Source organism: Cetorhinus maximus, chromosome 7, assembly GCF_964194155.1.
Source record: "Cetorhinus maximus chromosome 7, sCetMax3.hap1.1, whole genome shotgun sequence".
In the NCBI taxonomy this organism is placed as follows: Eukaryota; Metazoa; Chordata; class Chondrichthyes; order Lamniformes; family Cetorhinidae; genus Cetorhinus; species Cetorhinus maximus.
The window spans coordinates 82,191,357-82,208,693 of NC_135885.1; the positions used below are offsets into that span (position 1 = coordinate 82,191,357).

The 17,337-nt window shown below is 44.8% G+C and overlaps 1 protein-coding gene across 1 annotated transcript in view; it reads left to right on the forward strand.

The window, feature by feature from the left end:
• The first annotated feature begins 762 nt into the window (after window positions 1-762).
• med17 (mediator complex subunit 17) overlaps window positions 763-17,337 on the forward strand; it is a 33,484-nt gene continuing 16,909 nt past the window's right edge. Inside the window, exons 1-5 of the mRNA XM_078545769.1 lie at window positions 763-1,149; window positions 3,913-4,079; window positions 11,191-11,401; window positions 13,029-13,165; window positions 14,975-15,059. Coding sequence (XP_078401895.1) covers window positions 921-1,149; window positions 3,913-4,079; window positions 11,191-11,401; window positions 13,029-13,165; window positions 14,975-15,059 — 829 coding nt within the window. The 5' untranslated portion in view covers window positions 763-920. The remainder of the gene's footprint in view (window positions 1,150-3,912; window positions 4,080-11,190; window positions 11,402-13,028; window positions 13,166-14,974; window positions 15,060-17,337) is intronic.

Below are 17,337 nucleotides of genomic sequence, written 5' to 3' on the forward strand. Positions count from 1 at the left end.
CTAGGGCTATCTGTACCTTGCTCATCCTGCTTTCTACCCTTAATGTCACCTATTAGCACATTCCTTAGATAATATCACCACCTTCAACACCTTTGTCCTTTTGTCTATGACATCTTTTGTCTATGACATCTTTTGGTTATCTCCACCTATCACTGGCCCTCTATTCAGCTCTACCTGTCCCACCCCCCCCCCCCCCTTAAACCAGTTTATATTTCACCTCTTTTCTATTTTTCCATAGTTCTGTTGAAGAGTCATACAGACTTGGAACATTAACTGTATTCCTCTCCGCAGATGCTGTCAGACCTGCTGAGTTTTTCCATTTTTTATTTTCGTTTTGGATTTCCAGCATCCGCAGTTTTTTGCTTTTATCAGAAAATGGAGACTTTGACTAAACACTGCCAAGACTGTTGTTTCAGCCTTCCACCTGAACTACTCAAAAGGCCAGGGGGAAACTAACAACATTTTGAAGGGTCTTGACAGGGTAGATGCTGAGAAGATGTTTCCCCTCATGGGGGAATTTAGTACTAGAGGGCACAGTTTTAAAATAAGGGGTCTCCCATTTATGATGGGGATGATGAGGAATTACTTTTTTGAGAGTGGTTAATCTTTGGAATTCTCTGCCTCAGAGAGCAATGACCCAGCAGAGAGCTATGAATAATAATAATAATACTGACTTCCCTGATGTTTGGTTGTTTTTTTACTTTGAATGGACTTCACTATTCCAGTGACGTCACGGGAAGGCCGGGTGCGGGCGGCGCGCATGCGCGGTGCTTGCAGCCGCCGTGTCAGGCTCCCGGATTCTGGGTTGGGACCTTGATCTGGGTCAGGACCTTGATCTGGGTCAGGACCTTGATCTGGGTCCAAGTCGAAATCTCAGTGTCTCTCTCTGTGTCCAGGCTCCGGGAAGCTGCGTTGTAGACATGGCGGCCGGTCCAGCTGTTACCATCAGTATCGAGGCGGCCTGTGAGAACCAGGTCCAGGAGGTGGCTCTAGATGGCACCGAGGCCTATGTCCAGCCGCTCTCCATGTCCGAGAATCTGGCCAAACTGGCGCAGAAAATCGACTTCAACCGAAGCGACTCGGAGGGAGAGGAGCAGGAGGCTGGGGAGGAGTGGGCGCAGCGGCAGCAGGACAGCGACGACGAGGAGAGTGAGTGAGGGGGAAACTGGAGAGCCCCGGGCTCCCCGTCGGAAAGCGCCCCCCCGTTTCTCCAACTCCCCAGACCCCGCACATCCCCTCCCTTCATGGACTGCCCCCGACCTGGAGCCCTTCCTCCCCCTCCACACCTGGATCTCCCTCCCTCCCCCTCCTCACCTGGATCTCCCTCCCTCCCCCTCCTCACCTGGATCTCCCTCCCTCCCCCTCCTCACCTGGATCTCCCTCCCTCCCCCTCCTCACCTGGATCTCCCTCCCTCCCCCTCCTCACCTGGATCTCCCTCCCTCCCCCTCCCCCTCCTCACCTGGATCTCCCTCCCTCCCTCCCCCTCCTCACCTGGATCTCCCTCCCTCCCTCCCCCTCCTCACCTGGGTCTCCCTCCCTCCCCCTCCTCACCTGGATCTCCCTCCCTCCCTCCCTCCCTCCCCCTCCTCACCTGGGTCTCCCTCCCTCCCTCCCCCTCCTCACCTGGATCTCCCTCCCTCCCTCCCCCTCCTCACCTGGATCTCCCTCCCTCCCTCCCCCTCCTCACCTGGATCTCCCTCCCTCCCTCCCCCTCCTCACCTGGATCTCCCTCCCTCCCTCCCCCTCCTCACCTGGATCTCCCTCCCTCCCTCCCCCTCCTCACCTGGATCTCCCTCCCTCCCTCCCCCTCCTCACCTGGGTCTCCCTCCCTCCCCCTCCTCACCTGGGTCTCCCTCCCTCCCCCTCCTCACCTGGATCTCCCTCCCTCCCTCCCTCCCTCCCTCCCTCCCTCCCCCTCCTCACCTGGGTCTCCCTCCCTCCCCCTCCTCACCTGGATCTCCCTCCCTCCCTCCCTCCCTCCCCCTCCTCACCTGGATCTCCCTCCCTCCCTCCCCCTCCTCACCTGGATCTCCCTCCCTCCCTCCCCCTCCTCACCTGGATCTCCCTCCCTCCCTCCCCCTCCTCACCTGGATCTCCCTCCCTCCATCCCCCTCCTCACCTGGATCTCCCTCCCTCCCTCCCCCTCCTCACCTGGATCTCCCTCCCTCCCCCTCCTCACCTGGATCTCCCTCTCCCCCCCTCCTCACCTGGATCTCCCTTCCTCCCCCCTCCTCACCTGGATCTCCCTCCCTCCCCCTCCTCACCTGGATCTCCCTCCCTCCCCCTCCTCACCTGGATCTCCCTCCCTCCCCCTCCTCACCTGGATCTCCCTCCCTCCCTCCCCCTCCTCACCTGGATCTCCCTCCCTCCCTCCCCCTCCTCACCTGGGTCTCCCTCCCTCCCCCTCCTCACCTGGGTCTCCCTCCCTCCCCCTCCTCACCTGGATCTCCCTCCCTCCCTCCCTCCCTCCCCCTCCTCACCTGGATCTCCCTCCCTCCCTCCCTCCCTCCCTCCCTCCCCCTCCTCACCTGGATCTCCCTCCCTCCCTCCCCCTCCTCACCTGGATCTCCCTCCCTCCCTCCCCCTCCTCACCTGGATCTCCCTCCCTCCCTCCCCCTCCTCACCTGGATCTCCCTCCCTCCATCCCCCTCCTCACCTGGATCTCCCTCCCTCCATCCCCCTCCTCACCTGGATCTCCCTCCCTCCCTCCCCCTCCTCACCTGGATCTCCCTCTCTCCCCCTCCTCACCTGGATCTCCCTCTCCCCCCCTCCTCACCTGGATCTCCCTCCTCTCTGGATCCCTTATCCTCCTCCCCTCTGCCCCCCCCACCCTTCATCCACATTGCCACCCCCCACACTCCCTCTCTCCTCCCTGCTCCCCTCTCACCTCCGAAGGCTAGTTTTTGGTAAATTCCTGCAATGGACATTTTGTAACACCAAAAGTTTTTTTTATAAGGTCCTTTGAACAATTTTACCTGTGGGATCATATGCATTCGAAATCGATGTCAGTGCAGGAGCTTGTCACAGGTCAACCTGATCCCCACTTGGGTTTTGGTGCCTTTTTGCCCCTTTACACAACAGGCAACTATGTAATTTAAATATCCAATATTTTTACTATAAGATACGGTGAACCCTTCCTTGAGCATAAATTTTTATTGCCTGTCTGTGATCAAAAATGCTGTTAGTGATAAGAGTTAAATCAGGTCGACTATTTCTGTTCTGGCATAAATGGGCTGAAGATTTGTAGCTGATCTCTGCAATAATTAGCAGATGTGGGATGATGGACTTTGTGATCATTCTTTGGGTATGGGAAGGGTGAAGGAGATTGGGATTACACTGTATGACTCAGAAAATTACTAGACAGACTGGATGGGCCAAATGTCCTCTTTCTATGCTAAAACACTATAGTTCTTTGATTATGTGGTAGATGTTAGTTTTGGTTCAGTGGTAATACTCTCAGTTCTGAGTCATAAGGTCACGGGATTTGAGCCCCACTCCAAATATTTGAGCACATAATCTGGCTAACAGTTAAATTCAGTACTTTGGGAGTGCTGTACTGTCACAGGTACCTTGTTTCAGTTGTGAGTATTAAGCCGAGATATAACATCCATTGTCTGCCCCCCCCCAGCTGGATGTAAAAAATCTCAACACTATTTGAAGAGAGCAGAGGAGCCAATATTTATCCCTTGACCAAAAGTACAAGAACAGTTGAAATGGTCTTTTATCACATTGCTTTTTGTTAAACCTTGTGCATGCAAATTGTCTGTTGTATTTCCTACATTGCAATGGTATATACACTTCAAAAGCACTTAATTGACTATGAAACATTTTGGGATATCCCTGAGATAGTGAAAGGTGCTATATAATCACAAGCTTTTCCTTTAATATGTTTGTTTTCTTATGACATTTAGCAATATTGAAGTTTCAACCCTCTCTGTGGCCTTGGGATGCCGTTAGGAATAACTTGAGAAGCACATTGACAGAGATGTGTGTGCTTTATGATGTACTTAATGTCCTGAAGGAGAAAAAGTATATGGCCTTGGATCCTGTCTCGCAGGAACCGCCCCCTTCAAAGCAGGTATTTAGACTTCGCAATGCAGCAGAATTATCAGTTGCCTGAAGTTAATATTTTAGTTGTTGGATTACTATGACATTAAATTGACTAGTTTTCAGTCAGGCAGTGAAGTAGCAATGTGCTTCGTTTACTGTAGAAAGGTGAGATAAGCTTCAGCAACAAAAATGATATGATATATTGCAACATATCAGATTTTTGACAGTTGAGGTAAAAATCTGTAGTGACAGTGTTTGATGTTTTCATTGAGAGCATTTTCTCTTCTCTACATCCTCTAAGTGATTTTAAAACTTTTCTAAAATGTTTATAGAATAGAATCGTGAAATAGTTACAACACAGAAAGAAGTCATTGGGCCCATCATGTCCATGCTGGCTCTCTGCAAGAAGAAATCAATTAGTCCCACTCCCCAGCCTTTTTCCTGTAGCCCTGCAATTTTTTTCTTCAGATAATTATCGAATTCTCTTTTAAAAGTCACGCTTGAATTTGCCTTCTCCACACTTTCAGGCGGCGCATTCCAGATCCTAACCACTCAGTGTGCAAATGTTTTTCCTCATGTCACTTTTCATTCTTATGCCATTCACCTTAAATCGTGTCCTCTTGTTCTCGCTAAATTGGGAACAGTTTCTCTCTCCTCTGTCCCGATCCCTCTTGAATTTGCATGCCTCTATCAAATCTCTCAAGTTTCTCTAAGAAGAGCAACCCCAGTTTCTCCAATCTATTTTCGTCAATCTTTTCTGCACACACTCAAGTGCCTTCACATCTTTCTTGATGTGTGGTGCCCACAATTGGATATAGTACATTGGGACCCCACTGTAACGAGGCTTAGGGTTTCATATCTCAAGACTGCATTGTAATAAGACCCTTTGAAAGTCTCAAGCATGTAGCCAGAATAATGCAGAACTGCAACAAGTGTCCATTAAGTATTTTTCAAGACAAATGCTGCTCTCTCAACATTTTATGGGTGTACTAGGAGTTCAGTCTCAAAGTTTTAATTTTCAGTGAAAATAAGGCAGCTTTTGCAAAATGGATTTCTTTAAAACTGTTTCAGATGGAACTTTTTCAGTTATCGTAAGTCTTATCCTGACCCTATTTCTGAGCTACAGTGCATTTAACGGAAATTGATGGGAAATGCTTTGTGGAATGCTTCCAGTAACCAAATTTGCAACAATCTCATTCAGTAAAGTAATAATACAACTTTTATAAAAGAGTACGTTGTCTTAGAATTAATGAGTGGACAATTAAATTGACAGAGTATTACAGCAGTATAAATAACACTGCAGAAATCTTATGGTTGGTGATTTGGGAATTGCATTTTTTTCTTTCATACCTTCAGGAAAATCTATCTCCAATGCCACAGAACGAAATGACAAGTTTATCTTTGGCTATTTTATAGTTAGTGGAGTCATTCATGCTGCCATTGTTGTGCTCTTGGATTTAAAAATCACTATTTGATATTTGATATTTAATAAACAAACCTCAACCTTTAATGAGAAATAAGTTAATTTAATCACTTTTCAGTGTAATTTTGGCATCCCAAGACAGACCCATATTATATCGAATTCCACACTAGCAAACTGCATTATAGTAGGATCCCAGCTGAGGCTGCACCAGCATTATATAAAGGTTCCACCATAACTTCCTTCTTTTGTATTCTGTGCCTCCATTTATAAAGCCTACAATCCTACATGCCTTACGTGACTGCTTTCTGTCTTGGCAGCTTCAGTGCTTTGTGCACATATGCCCCCAGGTCCCCCTGTTCCTGCACCCCTTTTAGGATTCATCTTTTATTTTATACCTTCTCTCCTTGTGCTTCCTGTCAATATGAATCACTTGACACATCTCTACATTAAATTTCACCTGCCCATTTCACCAGCCTGCCAATGTCCTCTTAAAGACTATCCTTATTCTCTGCACGGGTCATTTCCGAGTTTTGTGTCGTTTGCAGATTTTGAAATTGTGTCCTAACGTTCAAGTGTAGGTCATTAAAATAGATTAGGAAAAGAAGTGGTCCTGGTACTGACCACTTGGGAACCTCAATGGATATCTTACTGCAGTCCGAAAAAACACCTATCCACCACTATTTTGTTTCCTGTCACACAGGCAACTTTGTATCAACGCTGCCACTATCCCTTATATTCCATGTACTTCAACTTTGTTGACGAGCTTGTTATATGGCACTTCATGAAATGCCTTTTGAAAGTCCATGTACACCACATCAACTGTGCGCCCTTCATCAAAAAACTCTCAGTTTAGTTATACAATATATGCCTGTAACAATTCATTCTAGCTTTCCTTTATTAATCCACATTTGTTAAAATGCCTCTAAACTTTGTCCTGGATTTTTAATTTTCAAAAACTTTCCCACCACCAAGGTGAAACTGAATGGCCTGTAGTTGCTTAGCCTGCCCTTGCATCTTTTCTTAAACAATGATGTAACATTTGCAATTCTCCTGTCCTCTATCACCACCCCACATTTAAGGAGGTTTGGAGGATTATGGCCAGTACCTCCACAATTTCCACCCTTACTTTTCTCGGTATCGTTGGATGCATCTGATACAGTCCCGGTGACTCTTATCAACTTGAAGTACAGCCAGCCTTTCTAGGACCTCTTTTTATCAATTTTTAGCCAATCCAGTGCAAGAACATAAGAAATAGGAGCAGGAGTGGACCAAATGGTTCTTCCAGCCCGATCCGCCATTCAAGTACGATCATGGCTGATCATCGGTCTTAACTCCACTTTCCTGCCTGCTCCCCATATCCCCTGATTCCCTAAGAGACCAAAAATCTGTATACCTTAGCCTTAACCATGATGCATCCACAACCCTCTGAGGTAGAGAATTCTGAAGGTTCACAGCCCTTTGAATGAAGAAATTTCTCTTCTCTCCTAAATTATTGACCCCTTATTCTGAGTCCCTTATTGTGTTCTAAATTCCCCAGCCCGGGAAAGTAATCTTTCATCGTCTATCCTGTCAAGTCCTTCAGAATCTTGTATGTTTCAATGAGATCACCTTTCAATCTTCTAAATTCCAGAAAGTATAGGCTCAGTTTACTCAGCCTCTCAACCCAGGAACCAATCTAGTGAATTTTAGCTGCACTACCACCAATGCAAGTATATCCTTTCTTAAATATGGTGATCAAAACTGCGCACACTACTCCAGGGCCTGGATTTTTAGAATGGCGGGGTTTCCCATCCCGCCATCTGCGAAGTTGGTGGAGAACACATCCACATCAATACTGCCTGCCTCGCAGCCATTTAGCGCTCTAACAAGCGTTAATTGGCTGGAGATGGGACTTCCATCCCTCACTCAGGAGAAGGTCCCACTCAGCGAGTTGTCAGCCAATCTGATTGACCAGTAGCCCTCTAGTCCCTCCAGCGCCAGAAGCTGCAGAGGACAGGAATGGGATTGCAAGCAGACCCCAGAGTCTAAATCCCAGGGGCAGAATTTTCTATTTGTTGGGCGGGCGGGCCTGACCGAATCACGGTCGGGCGCGGAGCCGATCGCTGCCAGCGATTGGGGCCGCACCGCCATTTTACGTGGGCGGGCCAATTAAGGCCCGCCCAGCGTGATGTCTGCCGGGAAGTGCTATGTGCTCCATGTGCGGGAGCGGGAATCCCTAAAATCAAGAGTGCAGTCTCTCGTGCATGCGCACGAAAAAGCGCACTCATCTCCTTGAGGCTAAGTGCAATGTCACATAAATTGGGACATGTTCATAATTTACAGAACAACTTTATTACAATTTTTAAAACCCTACATGAAACCTCATCCCGCCACTGGATGAGGTTTCATGTTTTTTCTAGTTACCGCCAGAGCTCCTGGCCAACCCGCCAACCTTAAGGTTGGATGGGCAAGTCCTTTAATTGCTTAATTGATCCTGTCAATGGCCTCAAGTGGCCATTGAAAGGTCGGCGAGCGCGCAGTTGATCTTGCTGCGCCCCCGCCTTCCTGAAAATTTAAATGGGGCGGGGTGACATCGGAGATTCCGTCCGACGTCATTCCGCGTTGGTGAGCGGGCCCTGCCCCCCACCTGCCGACAGTAAAATTCTGCCCCAGGAGCCCAGGACCAAGTAACTGTGCTGGTTTCAGGGCAGGATGGAGAGGTGAAGCCCAGGGGTGTTGGGGGTGTTGGTGGAGAGGCAAGGGGGAAAGGGAGCACCTGCAGGGTCCCAGACCCTTTGCCTGATGTTAAAAAGAGGCTGCTGATGGAGGTGCCTCCACCCTCCACCCCACCTTTCCTCCTGAGGCATGAACAGGGTAACTTTTCGGGCTTAACCTCTGCTCCTGAATCCCTCCTGCCAGCCTGAAAATTGAGGATGGGTGGGAAACAGCCCGTAAGTGGCCAATAATTGGCCACTTAAGGGCCTCAGTTGGGGCAAGGGCCGGCAGGCCGGCTGAGGCCTCGCTCATCTCAACGTAAAATAGCAGAGGTTGGAGCAGACGGGAGCCCGGTGGGAAGACCATCCCGAAGAATTTTACGGTCTCCCTCATCCACAAATCGCTGGTGGAGGGGACGTAAAATTCAGCCCCAGGTGTGGTCTCACAAACCCTGTACAATTGTCGCAAGACTTCCTTATTCTTTTCTCTAATCCTCTTGCAATAAAGGCTAACATGCCATTTGCCTTCCTAATTGCTAGCTGTACCTGCATACTAACTTTGTGTTCCTTGTACAAGTACACCCAAGCTCTTTGAAACATCAACATTTAGAGGTTTTATGCCTTTTAAATAATATTCTTTTTTATTCATTCTATCAAAGTGAATGACCTTACACTTTCTTACATTATACTCCACCTGTCACCTTGTTGCCCACTCAATTAACTTGTCTGTTTATATCTCTTTGCAGTCTATTTGTGTGCTCCTCACAGCTCACATTCCCACCTAGCTTTGTATCATCAGCAAACTTGGATACATTGCTCTTGGTCTTTTCATGTAAGCCATTAATATAGATTGTAAACAGCTGAGGCCCCAGCACTGCGCTAGTCGCAGCTTGTCAACTTGAAAATGCCCCATTTATCCCTACTGTCTGCTACCTGTACGTTAACCAATCCTCTATCCATGCCAATATATTATCCCCCAACTCCAATAGCCCTTATCTTGTGTATTAACTTTTAGTGTGGTAACTTATTGAATATCTTTTGAAAATCCAGGTATATCACATCTCCTAGTTCCCCTATATCTACTCTACTAGTTACACCCTCAAAAAATGCGAATAAATTTGTCAAACACAATTACCCTTCCGTAAAGCTATGTTGACTTTGTCTGATCATACTGTGATTTTCTAAGTAGATTGTTAGGACTTCCTTAATAATAAATTCCAGAATTTCCTGACAAATTATGTCAGGCTGCCTGGTCTGTAGATCCCTGTTTTCTCTCTCCCTTCTTAAACAGCAGGGCTAACTTTCAATCTATTAGCGCTGTTGTAAAATATAGGGAATTTTAGAAAATCATAACTAGTGCATCCACTATATCTACAGCTACCCCTTTTAGAACCCTAGGGTGCAGGCCATCGGATCCTGGGGATTTGTCAGATTTTAGTCCCTTTGATTTCTTCAGTACTTTTTCTTTGGTGATATTGACTATCTCTTTACTGTGACTTTGACAGTATCTAGTTCCTTAGTAAAGTCAGATGCAAAGTAATTTAGTATCTCAGCCATGCCCTATGTTTGCATGAGTAAATCCCCATTTTGGTGCCTAATTGGCACCTTTTACTACCTTTCATTATTTATATGATTGTAGAAGATTTTTTGATTCCCTTTTACGTTAATTGCCAGTATCTTCTCATACTCTCTCATTGCTTCTCTTTTTTTTCACTTCCCTTCCGAATTTCCTATTTTGAGCCTAGTTCTCACTATCAACCTGACATCTGTCAGATGCATTCGTTTTCTTACTTTCTGGGGAGAATTTTCTACCCCGTTGGGTTGTGTGGGGGTGGGCGCAGGTGGGCATGCAGCAAATCTGCACCCACGATTGGCTGAGCGCCGCCATTTTACATGGGCAGGCCAATTAAGGCCTGCCCAGCGTGACGCGTGCCCAGAAGCGCTGAGCAGCCCCTATGCGGGCGGGGGGAGTAGGCTGAGTTGGGGAGTGCGTGCGAAAGAGCGCAGAAATCTCCCTGAGGCACAGAGGTGCCTCAGGGAGATTAGTTTCATGTATAAAACATTGAATAAAGGCAGAAAACAATTTTAAGGACATACCCCCTTGTGTGAAACTGTTACATGAGCTGGGACATGTCCATTAATGTTAATAAAAAATTTTCCAACATTTTAAAAACATTCATGAATCCTCATCCCGCCCGTGGATGAGCTTCCATGAAAAATGTGAAGGCTGCCTGGGCTCTTCACCTGCCTGCCAACCTTAAGGTTGAACGGGGAGCTGAGGTCAATGATTTAATTGACTGTTAAATAGCCTTAATAGGCCTTTGATGGTTTGGCGGGTATGCAGCCAACTGGGCTGCGCGTCCGCCGAACTGAAAATCTGAATGACGCGCGGTGATGTTGGGACACACGCCCGACGTCACCCCGTGTCATTTTACGCCTCAGCAAGCGGGCCCCACCCCCGCTCGCCGAGCCAAAAATTCTGCCCTCGATCTCTTTACTTCATCCAGGGATCTCTGAATTGTTTTTCCTACCTTTCCCCCTTGTGGGAATGTACCTCGACTGTTACAGTTTTGTCTGCCAGTCTTTGATTTCAGTATACCTAGGACAGATCCATTCTCACCTCATTGAAATTGGCCCTCCCCCAATTAATTATTTTTACTCTGATTGCTCCTTGAACTTTTTCATAGCCAAACTAAAGCTAATGATATCATGATCACTGTCCCCTAATTGTTTCCCTACTGACACTTGATCTACTTGACTCGCCTCATTTCCCAGAACCGGATCCAGCAATGTTCTTTCCTTGTTGGGTCAGAAACATACTGATCTGCTTTTACCTTCAATTGGTTGTCTTTCAGTTGTACGTTTAAACATTTTGAATGTGATGAAAGGTCTGGCTTTAAAGGGTATAAGTCCTTTAAAGGAAATTTCTAGCCTGAGTTACTTTTTGCTGAATGCATATTGCCTCGTCCTTAGTTTTTGCTTTGCCTTGTCATCATTTGCCCTATTTTGCTGTTTTCCTTCAGGGTTTGCAACTGTGTGGGAAAAAGAAATCCCTAGCAGGAGCTGCTCAGATTCTGTTGAAAGGAGCAGAAAGATTAAATAAATCTGTAGCTGAAAACCAGGAGCAAAAACGGCAAAGAGACTTCAATTCAGAGCTGCTCAGACTACGGCAGCACTGGAAACTAAGAAAAGTGGGTGACAAGATCCTTGGGGACTTGAGCTATAGAAGTGCAGGTGTGTAGAATTTCAGTGCGTAAGTAATTCTTAGGGGAGGTGATGGCGTAGTGGTATTGTTGCTGGACAAGTAATCTAGAGACCCAGGGGAATGATCTGGGTTTGAATCCCACCACAGCAGATGATGGAATTTAAATTCAATAAAAATCTGGAAATTATAAGTCTAATGACCTTGAAACCATTGTCGATTGTCATAAAAATCCATCTGGTTCACTAATGTCCTTTAGGGAAGGAAATCTGCTGTTCTTACCTGATCTGACCTACATGTGACTCCAGACCCACAGCAGTGTGGTTGACTCTTAAATGCCCTCTGAACTAGGGCAACTAGGGATGGGTAATAAATGCTGGCCTAGCCAGCAATACCTACATCCCATGAACGAATAAAAAAAAACGTTTAAAATTATTCTGTACAGAAATTAATTGTTATTGCTTCAAATTCTCAACTATGAAATTTGCAATAATTCTAAGTACTAATAAGCCTAAAGGAATAAAATACTAGAAAATATGTGTATGCACTTTTGAAGTCCTGCGGCAAGGTACCTCACATGTTACAAGTTTATATCAAGAAGTGCTGGCTAATTGAAATCAATGGATAGCAAACTGCAGGCACAGGGTACATGGTTTCCTGATGTGCACTCATAACTTGCGATGTGAGGATCCCGAAAATCTACTTGATAAGACTATTATGGAGAAATAGGTATGATGGAAGTCTGTAAGGATATTTGTCAGGTAAGTATTGAGTTTTTGATATCTGATTTTATTTCCTATTCCTGTTTCCACTTTTTTAAACATTCCTGTTCATTATTTCTGTTCTTTTGTTTATATGTCTATGTAATTGTGTGCATGTGAACATAAATGACCTCATTGCCCTAGAATTCAAAAAACCTTATCCCAGTGCTTATAATTAAAAAAAAATACTTTAATGATTCATGCCTCCATATCAACCAGCTTACCTCCCTAACCTACAGTCCTTCTACCGTCACATATCCAACTTCACACTTCTACTTCAATCAGAAAGGAAAATGACACTTGCACAAAAATAAAATGTTTTGAAAGATTTTATGTTAATAAGCAAAACATTCCAAGTGAGTTAAGCTTTGTACTTTATACATATGAAATGAAACTTGACATTCTTTGTATGAATAGATACATTTTAATACGCTTCTTAATTTATTATTCCTGAACCTCTACATTTATATAACAATCTTCCAGTATGCAGTAGTTTGTTTTCAAATACATGAATTAATATTATATCATTATAACTTCACTATCCTTCACTCTATTTTACATTCATTTTCTTTCTTTAAAAGTTTCCACTTTTCTTAACAAGGTAAATATATCAACACAATAGTAGACTGTATTATGTAACCCTTTCCTTAGCATGCAGCCTATCTTTTAACTTCATGTTATGAGGGATGCAAAAATTACATATGTCTTCCCTATACAAAAAAACAACTTTGCAAAGTGTATCTTAAAGATAAATCACCATAAGTTTCAAATATTAGGGAAGTATTATTTTCCTGGAAACCACTTGAATAATTTCTTAAGTTGCTAACATATGTTGAATTAATAAACCTATGAATAATGGTTAAAACCTTTTCATTAAACCTGAATTTTTTGCCCAAAGGATCTCTCTTTCCTCACCATGGCACATTTGAAGTACTAAAGAATACTGATCTGGATCCAGATAAGAAAATTCCAGATGATTATTGCCCTCTTGACATAATGATTCCTAGCGATCTGGAAGGATCAGCATATATTAAGGTAAATACAAACTGCTTATACAGCATCTAGCCCTGGTTGAACTGCAATTTTCTCCAATTAACTTTTAGGGAGACTGTAGCACCAGTGATGCTATGGAGGTCTTATGTGTTTTTCTGGGGCTTGCTGAGCTGCCAGCCACTTCCTGCATGGTCCACGTGATGTACCCCCATGAGTTGGCGATCCCAGCTTACGTTGGAAGTCAGTGAAGGAGAGCATTGTTTGTGCTGCACAGTCCAACTTGCTGATGCAAAGCCAGTATACCTAATTTGAACCTTGTAGGTTCAGACAGCAAATTCACCTGCCATTCTGCAAACAACAAACTTTCAGCTGGAAGATGGGCCCTAATCTTAATTGGCCAGGCACTAAAACTGCCGATAACTTTTGCTATTACAAAATGTCTGGAAGTACTCTGAGTGCTTTTGGATGTGTTATGGTGAGTTCCTGGATTTTCCAGAGAAACTTGCTGCATCCTCATAGTGGGAAGATGATTAAGTGATCTGTGTACACAAAGGCTTCAACTGGTATGGGGGGCAAAAGTTGCCTCTGGGTCTGCAGCACAATAGCAAGGTGGAACAGAAGCTGTGCAGAGAGTATGCTCTGTACGATGTACTTTGCCAAGTTAGAACCAGACACTTGCCTCTTGACAGCGACAGGATGCTGTGTGTCAAGCCAGCCAATGCACCCAGCAGCACTGAGTTTGAGTGCTGCCCCACCTCCAACAGAACCGGCGCAGGCAGGTCATGAATCGAGACTCCCGGCAGCCAAAAGGCAGGGCTGATGAAGTTTTAGCTCAGTGTGTTCAGTCTCTGTCACAAACTCCATTCCCTTGTCCCTGGTTCTTTCTCTTTCTCTGACATCTGTTTGAGGCTGAATCAGATTGTTCACAATATTAGATGATGTTGAGCTGAGCTTCTGGCACCTCACTCCATCACAAAGGCAGCTTACTTCCACCTCCCTAACATTGCCCCTCTTGGCCCCTACTTCAGTTAATTTCCATGCTTCTGTGACCTCCAAAATGGACTACTCAATTGCTCTCCTGGCCTACCTCCCACCTTTCACCCTCCATGAACTTGAGCTCATCCAAAACTTTGCTTCCCATATTCTAACCTACACCCATCAGCCTTGTTCTTGATTACCTACAGTGGTTCCTGATCCACCAAAGCCTCGATTTAAAATTCTCACCCTCGAATTCAAATCCTTTCCCATTATGTCCCCATCTCTAACCTCCTCTACTCCATTACCCTCCAAGAAGTCTTGAGTTCCTCCAACTCTAACCTTTTTTGCATTGCCCATTCCCTTTGCTCTATAATTGGCGGCCGTGCCTTCAATAATTCCCTCCCTAAGCCTCTCTACCTCCCCTTCCTCCTTTAAAACCCCCTTTAAACCTTTGACCAAACTTTGAGTCATCTGTCCTTTAATCTCTTTCCTGGGCTCAGTGTAAACCTATTGTTGTTTATGTTCCTGTGAAGTACCATGGGATGTTTTCTTATGTTAGAGGCAGAAGTAAATGTAATCTCTGTTTAAGTGACTTAATTTGTAACACTTGGCTAACTTGCTAAATGAATTCAATTCAACTAACTAAATTAACTGGCATTATTTATTCAGCTAAGAAAATCTTAAGGGCCTTATGTTTAAAGCACTTACTGTAATCTGCTTTTCAATTTCACAAGTATGAATTATATATTAGCTGTTGCAGAATGTTAATAATCTTTCCATGTCGGGTAGCTTGTTTATTTATTTTGAGTAATTTTGATAACATTTTTGTTCAAGGCTATTATACAGCAGTTTATAGTTATAATTTTTTTTAAGGTTTCTATTCAGAAGCAAGCTCATGACATTGGAGATCTTGGCACAGTCAACCTCTTTCGACAACCTACACAAAAACCCAATCCAGGTAATTGGGAATTCGGAATCAAGAATTGGGGCAGAATCTTCTGATTGGCGTGCGGGGGTGGGCCCCGCATGTTGACGCGTGAAATGATGCACGGTAACGTTGGAAGTGCGTCCTGACATCACCACGCGTCATTCCAATCTTCAGTTCGGCAGGCACGCACCAGAGTTGGCTGCGCGCCCGCCGAACTGACAAAGGCCTGTTAAAGCCATAAGTTAACCAAATTGAACTGATATTCAGGGCTGCCCGTCCAACCTTAAAGTTGGCGGGCAGGCGAAGAGCTGAGGCGGCCGTCGCATTTTTCATGAAACCTCATCCAAGGGCGGGATGAGGTCTCATGAAGTGTTTATTAATTAAATAAAATGTGTTCTGAAAATTTATTAACATGTCCCAGCTCATGTGACAATGTCACATGAGGGGACATATCTGAGTAATTTTATTTTTTGCGATGTTTTATTATTAAACTAACCCCCCTGAGGCAGCTCCCTGCCTCAGCGAGATTTCTGCGCTTTTACACGAGCATGTGCGAAAGACCGCAGTCCCTGACTCTCTCTCCTCCCTCCGCCCGCGCAGCTAGCGCTGAGCGCGCCTGCCTGCTCCCAAACTACCCACCTTATGGGGAGAAAATTCTCCCTTTGGTTTATATTTAGGATTATTCCTTTCCTCTTGATGTGTGGTGCTCATTGGATGATTACAATACCAGTTACAATGGAAAGTAAGAAATCCTAGTTGTATGATGCACATTTTCCCATGTTCTGTAATTGCTAGAGCTCCTGAATGGTTACAGGAATTTTATTTGCTTTCTTGTTTAAGAAATCATTTGAAGCTTCTTTGGAATGCCTGTTCAATAGTTAAAGCTGACTCCATATTCATTTTGCTTAAGCATAAGTGAGACTTAATACAATCAGTATTTGAGCATAGCTTACAGATGAGAATAATAATAGCCATAATAGAAGACGTGGCCCATTTCCCATTTCTCCTATACACATACATGCCCACACCAGCCTTGTGTGTCTCCTGACCTTTCTGCACTAAGAAGAACCCAAACCTCCTCAGATATATCCCAAAAATAAACAACAAAAAAATCCATCCAATCGTGTGTCTTCCACATGCTTCAACCCATCCCCCCCTCAATCTACCCAGTCAGGAGGCAAGTACTTGGTCTAGCATAGGCTTCTGGCCTCACATTTTTTTTTGCCTTAGAACAAGCTTTTTTCATTTCCATGCTGATGATGTAAGCTAGGACCTTGATGATGAGTTCTTTTTAGCCTGGTTTCTAATACAGTTTGATCTAATTCCAACAAATGAACAATTAATATAATTGCGCATTGCTGAAAAAAGAGACATCTCTAAACTTTTCATCTTGCTCTCATCAGGATACTCCCAAGAATACCAACATAAGGGGAAAGCAGCAATTTATACTGTATGTGATTGATTAGCAAGTGGCGTTGCCATGGAGAATGCAGCTCTGATGGCGACTGACAATTAACTGCACTAACTTAATAAAAAGTATTAGCCTGTAATCTTAGTATTAAACTATGGCTTATTAAAACTAAATACTGAAAACTAGCACAAGTAATTTAGTTGGTTATATTTCAGTAGTACCCAAGTTTCACTTTCCCACTGACCAAAGTTAAAAATAAAGTAAGACTGAGACTGCTTGGCATCTTCAATGCCCTTTTCCCCAGCCTCTAAAGTAAAACTAAAGGCAGTTCTACACAAGGCCATTTGTGACATAACCAAGCACCTTCCGTCTGAAACCTGTGGAGTTTTGCAGATTAGTCGTCCTCGTGAAAAGCTTGGGGTCATTAACTTGCACTGCCTGATCCCTCAAAAAAAACCATGTTCTTACACTTGTAAACTTTACAGTACAGCGTTTCACCAATCAGCTGCCTTTGATAAAGACTGAAGATGGAGGAAGTTGAGGAGTTACAGACAGAAAAGGAAAGGAAACACAAGGCGCCACTTATTCCTGTAGACAATTGACAGAGCAACCCAGCACCCAAATACCTATTTGATTACTGTTGCATTAGGCAGTGGTGAGGAAGACTGCACTCTTGTCATTTCATGTAGACCAACATGCCTGCAAGAGAGATGGAATCAAGTCTCAAGCCACAAATAATTGGCTGTCAGTCCTATGCTTTTTGGTAGCTGCAGGTGTCCTTGGAGTAGATGATATACTTCTGCACCTGGTTCTCTGCTTGCCTGAATCCTGACAAGATAGTACTCCACAGTCATGGACAGTTGTGCACATTAGCATCTCCAGATGTGCCATCTTGGA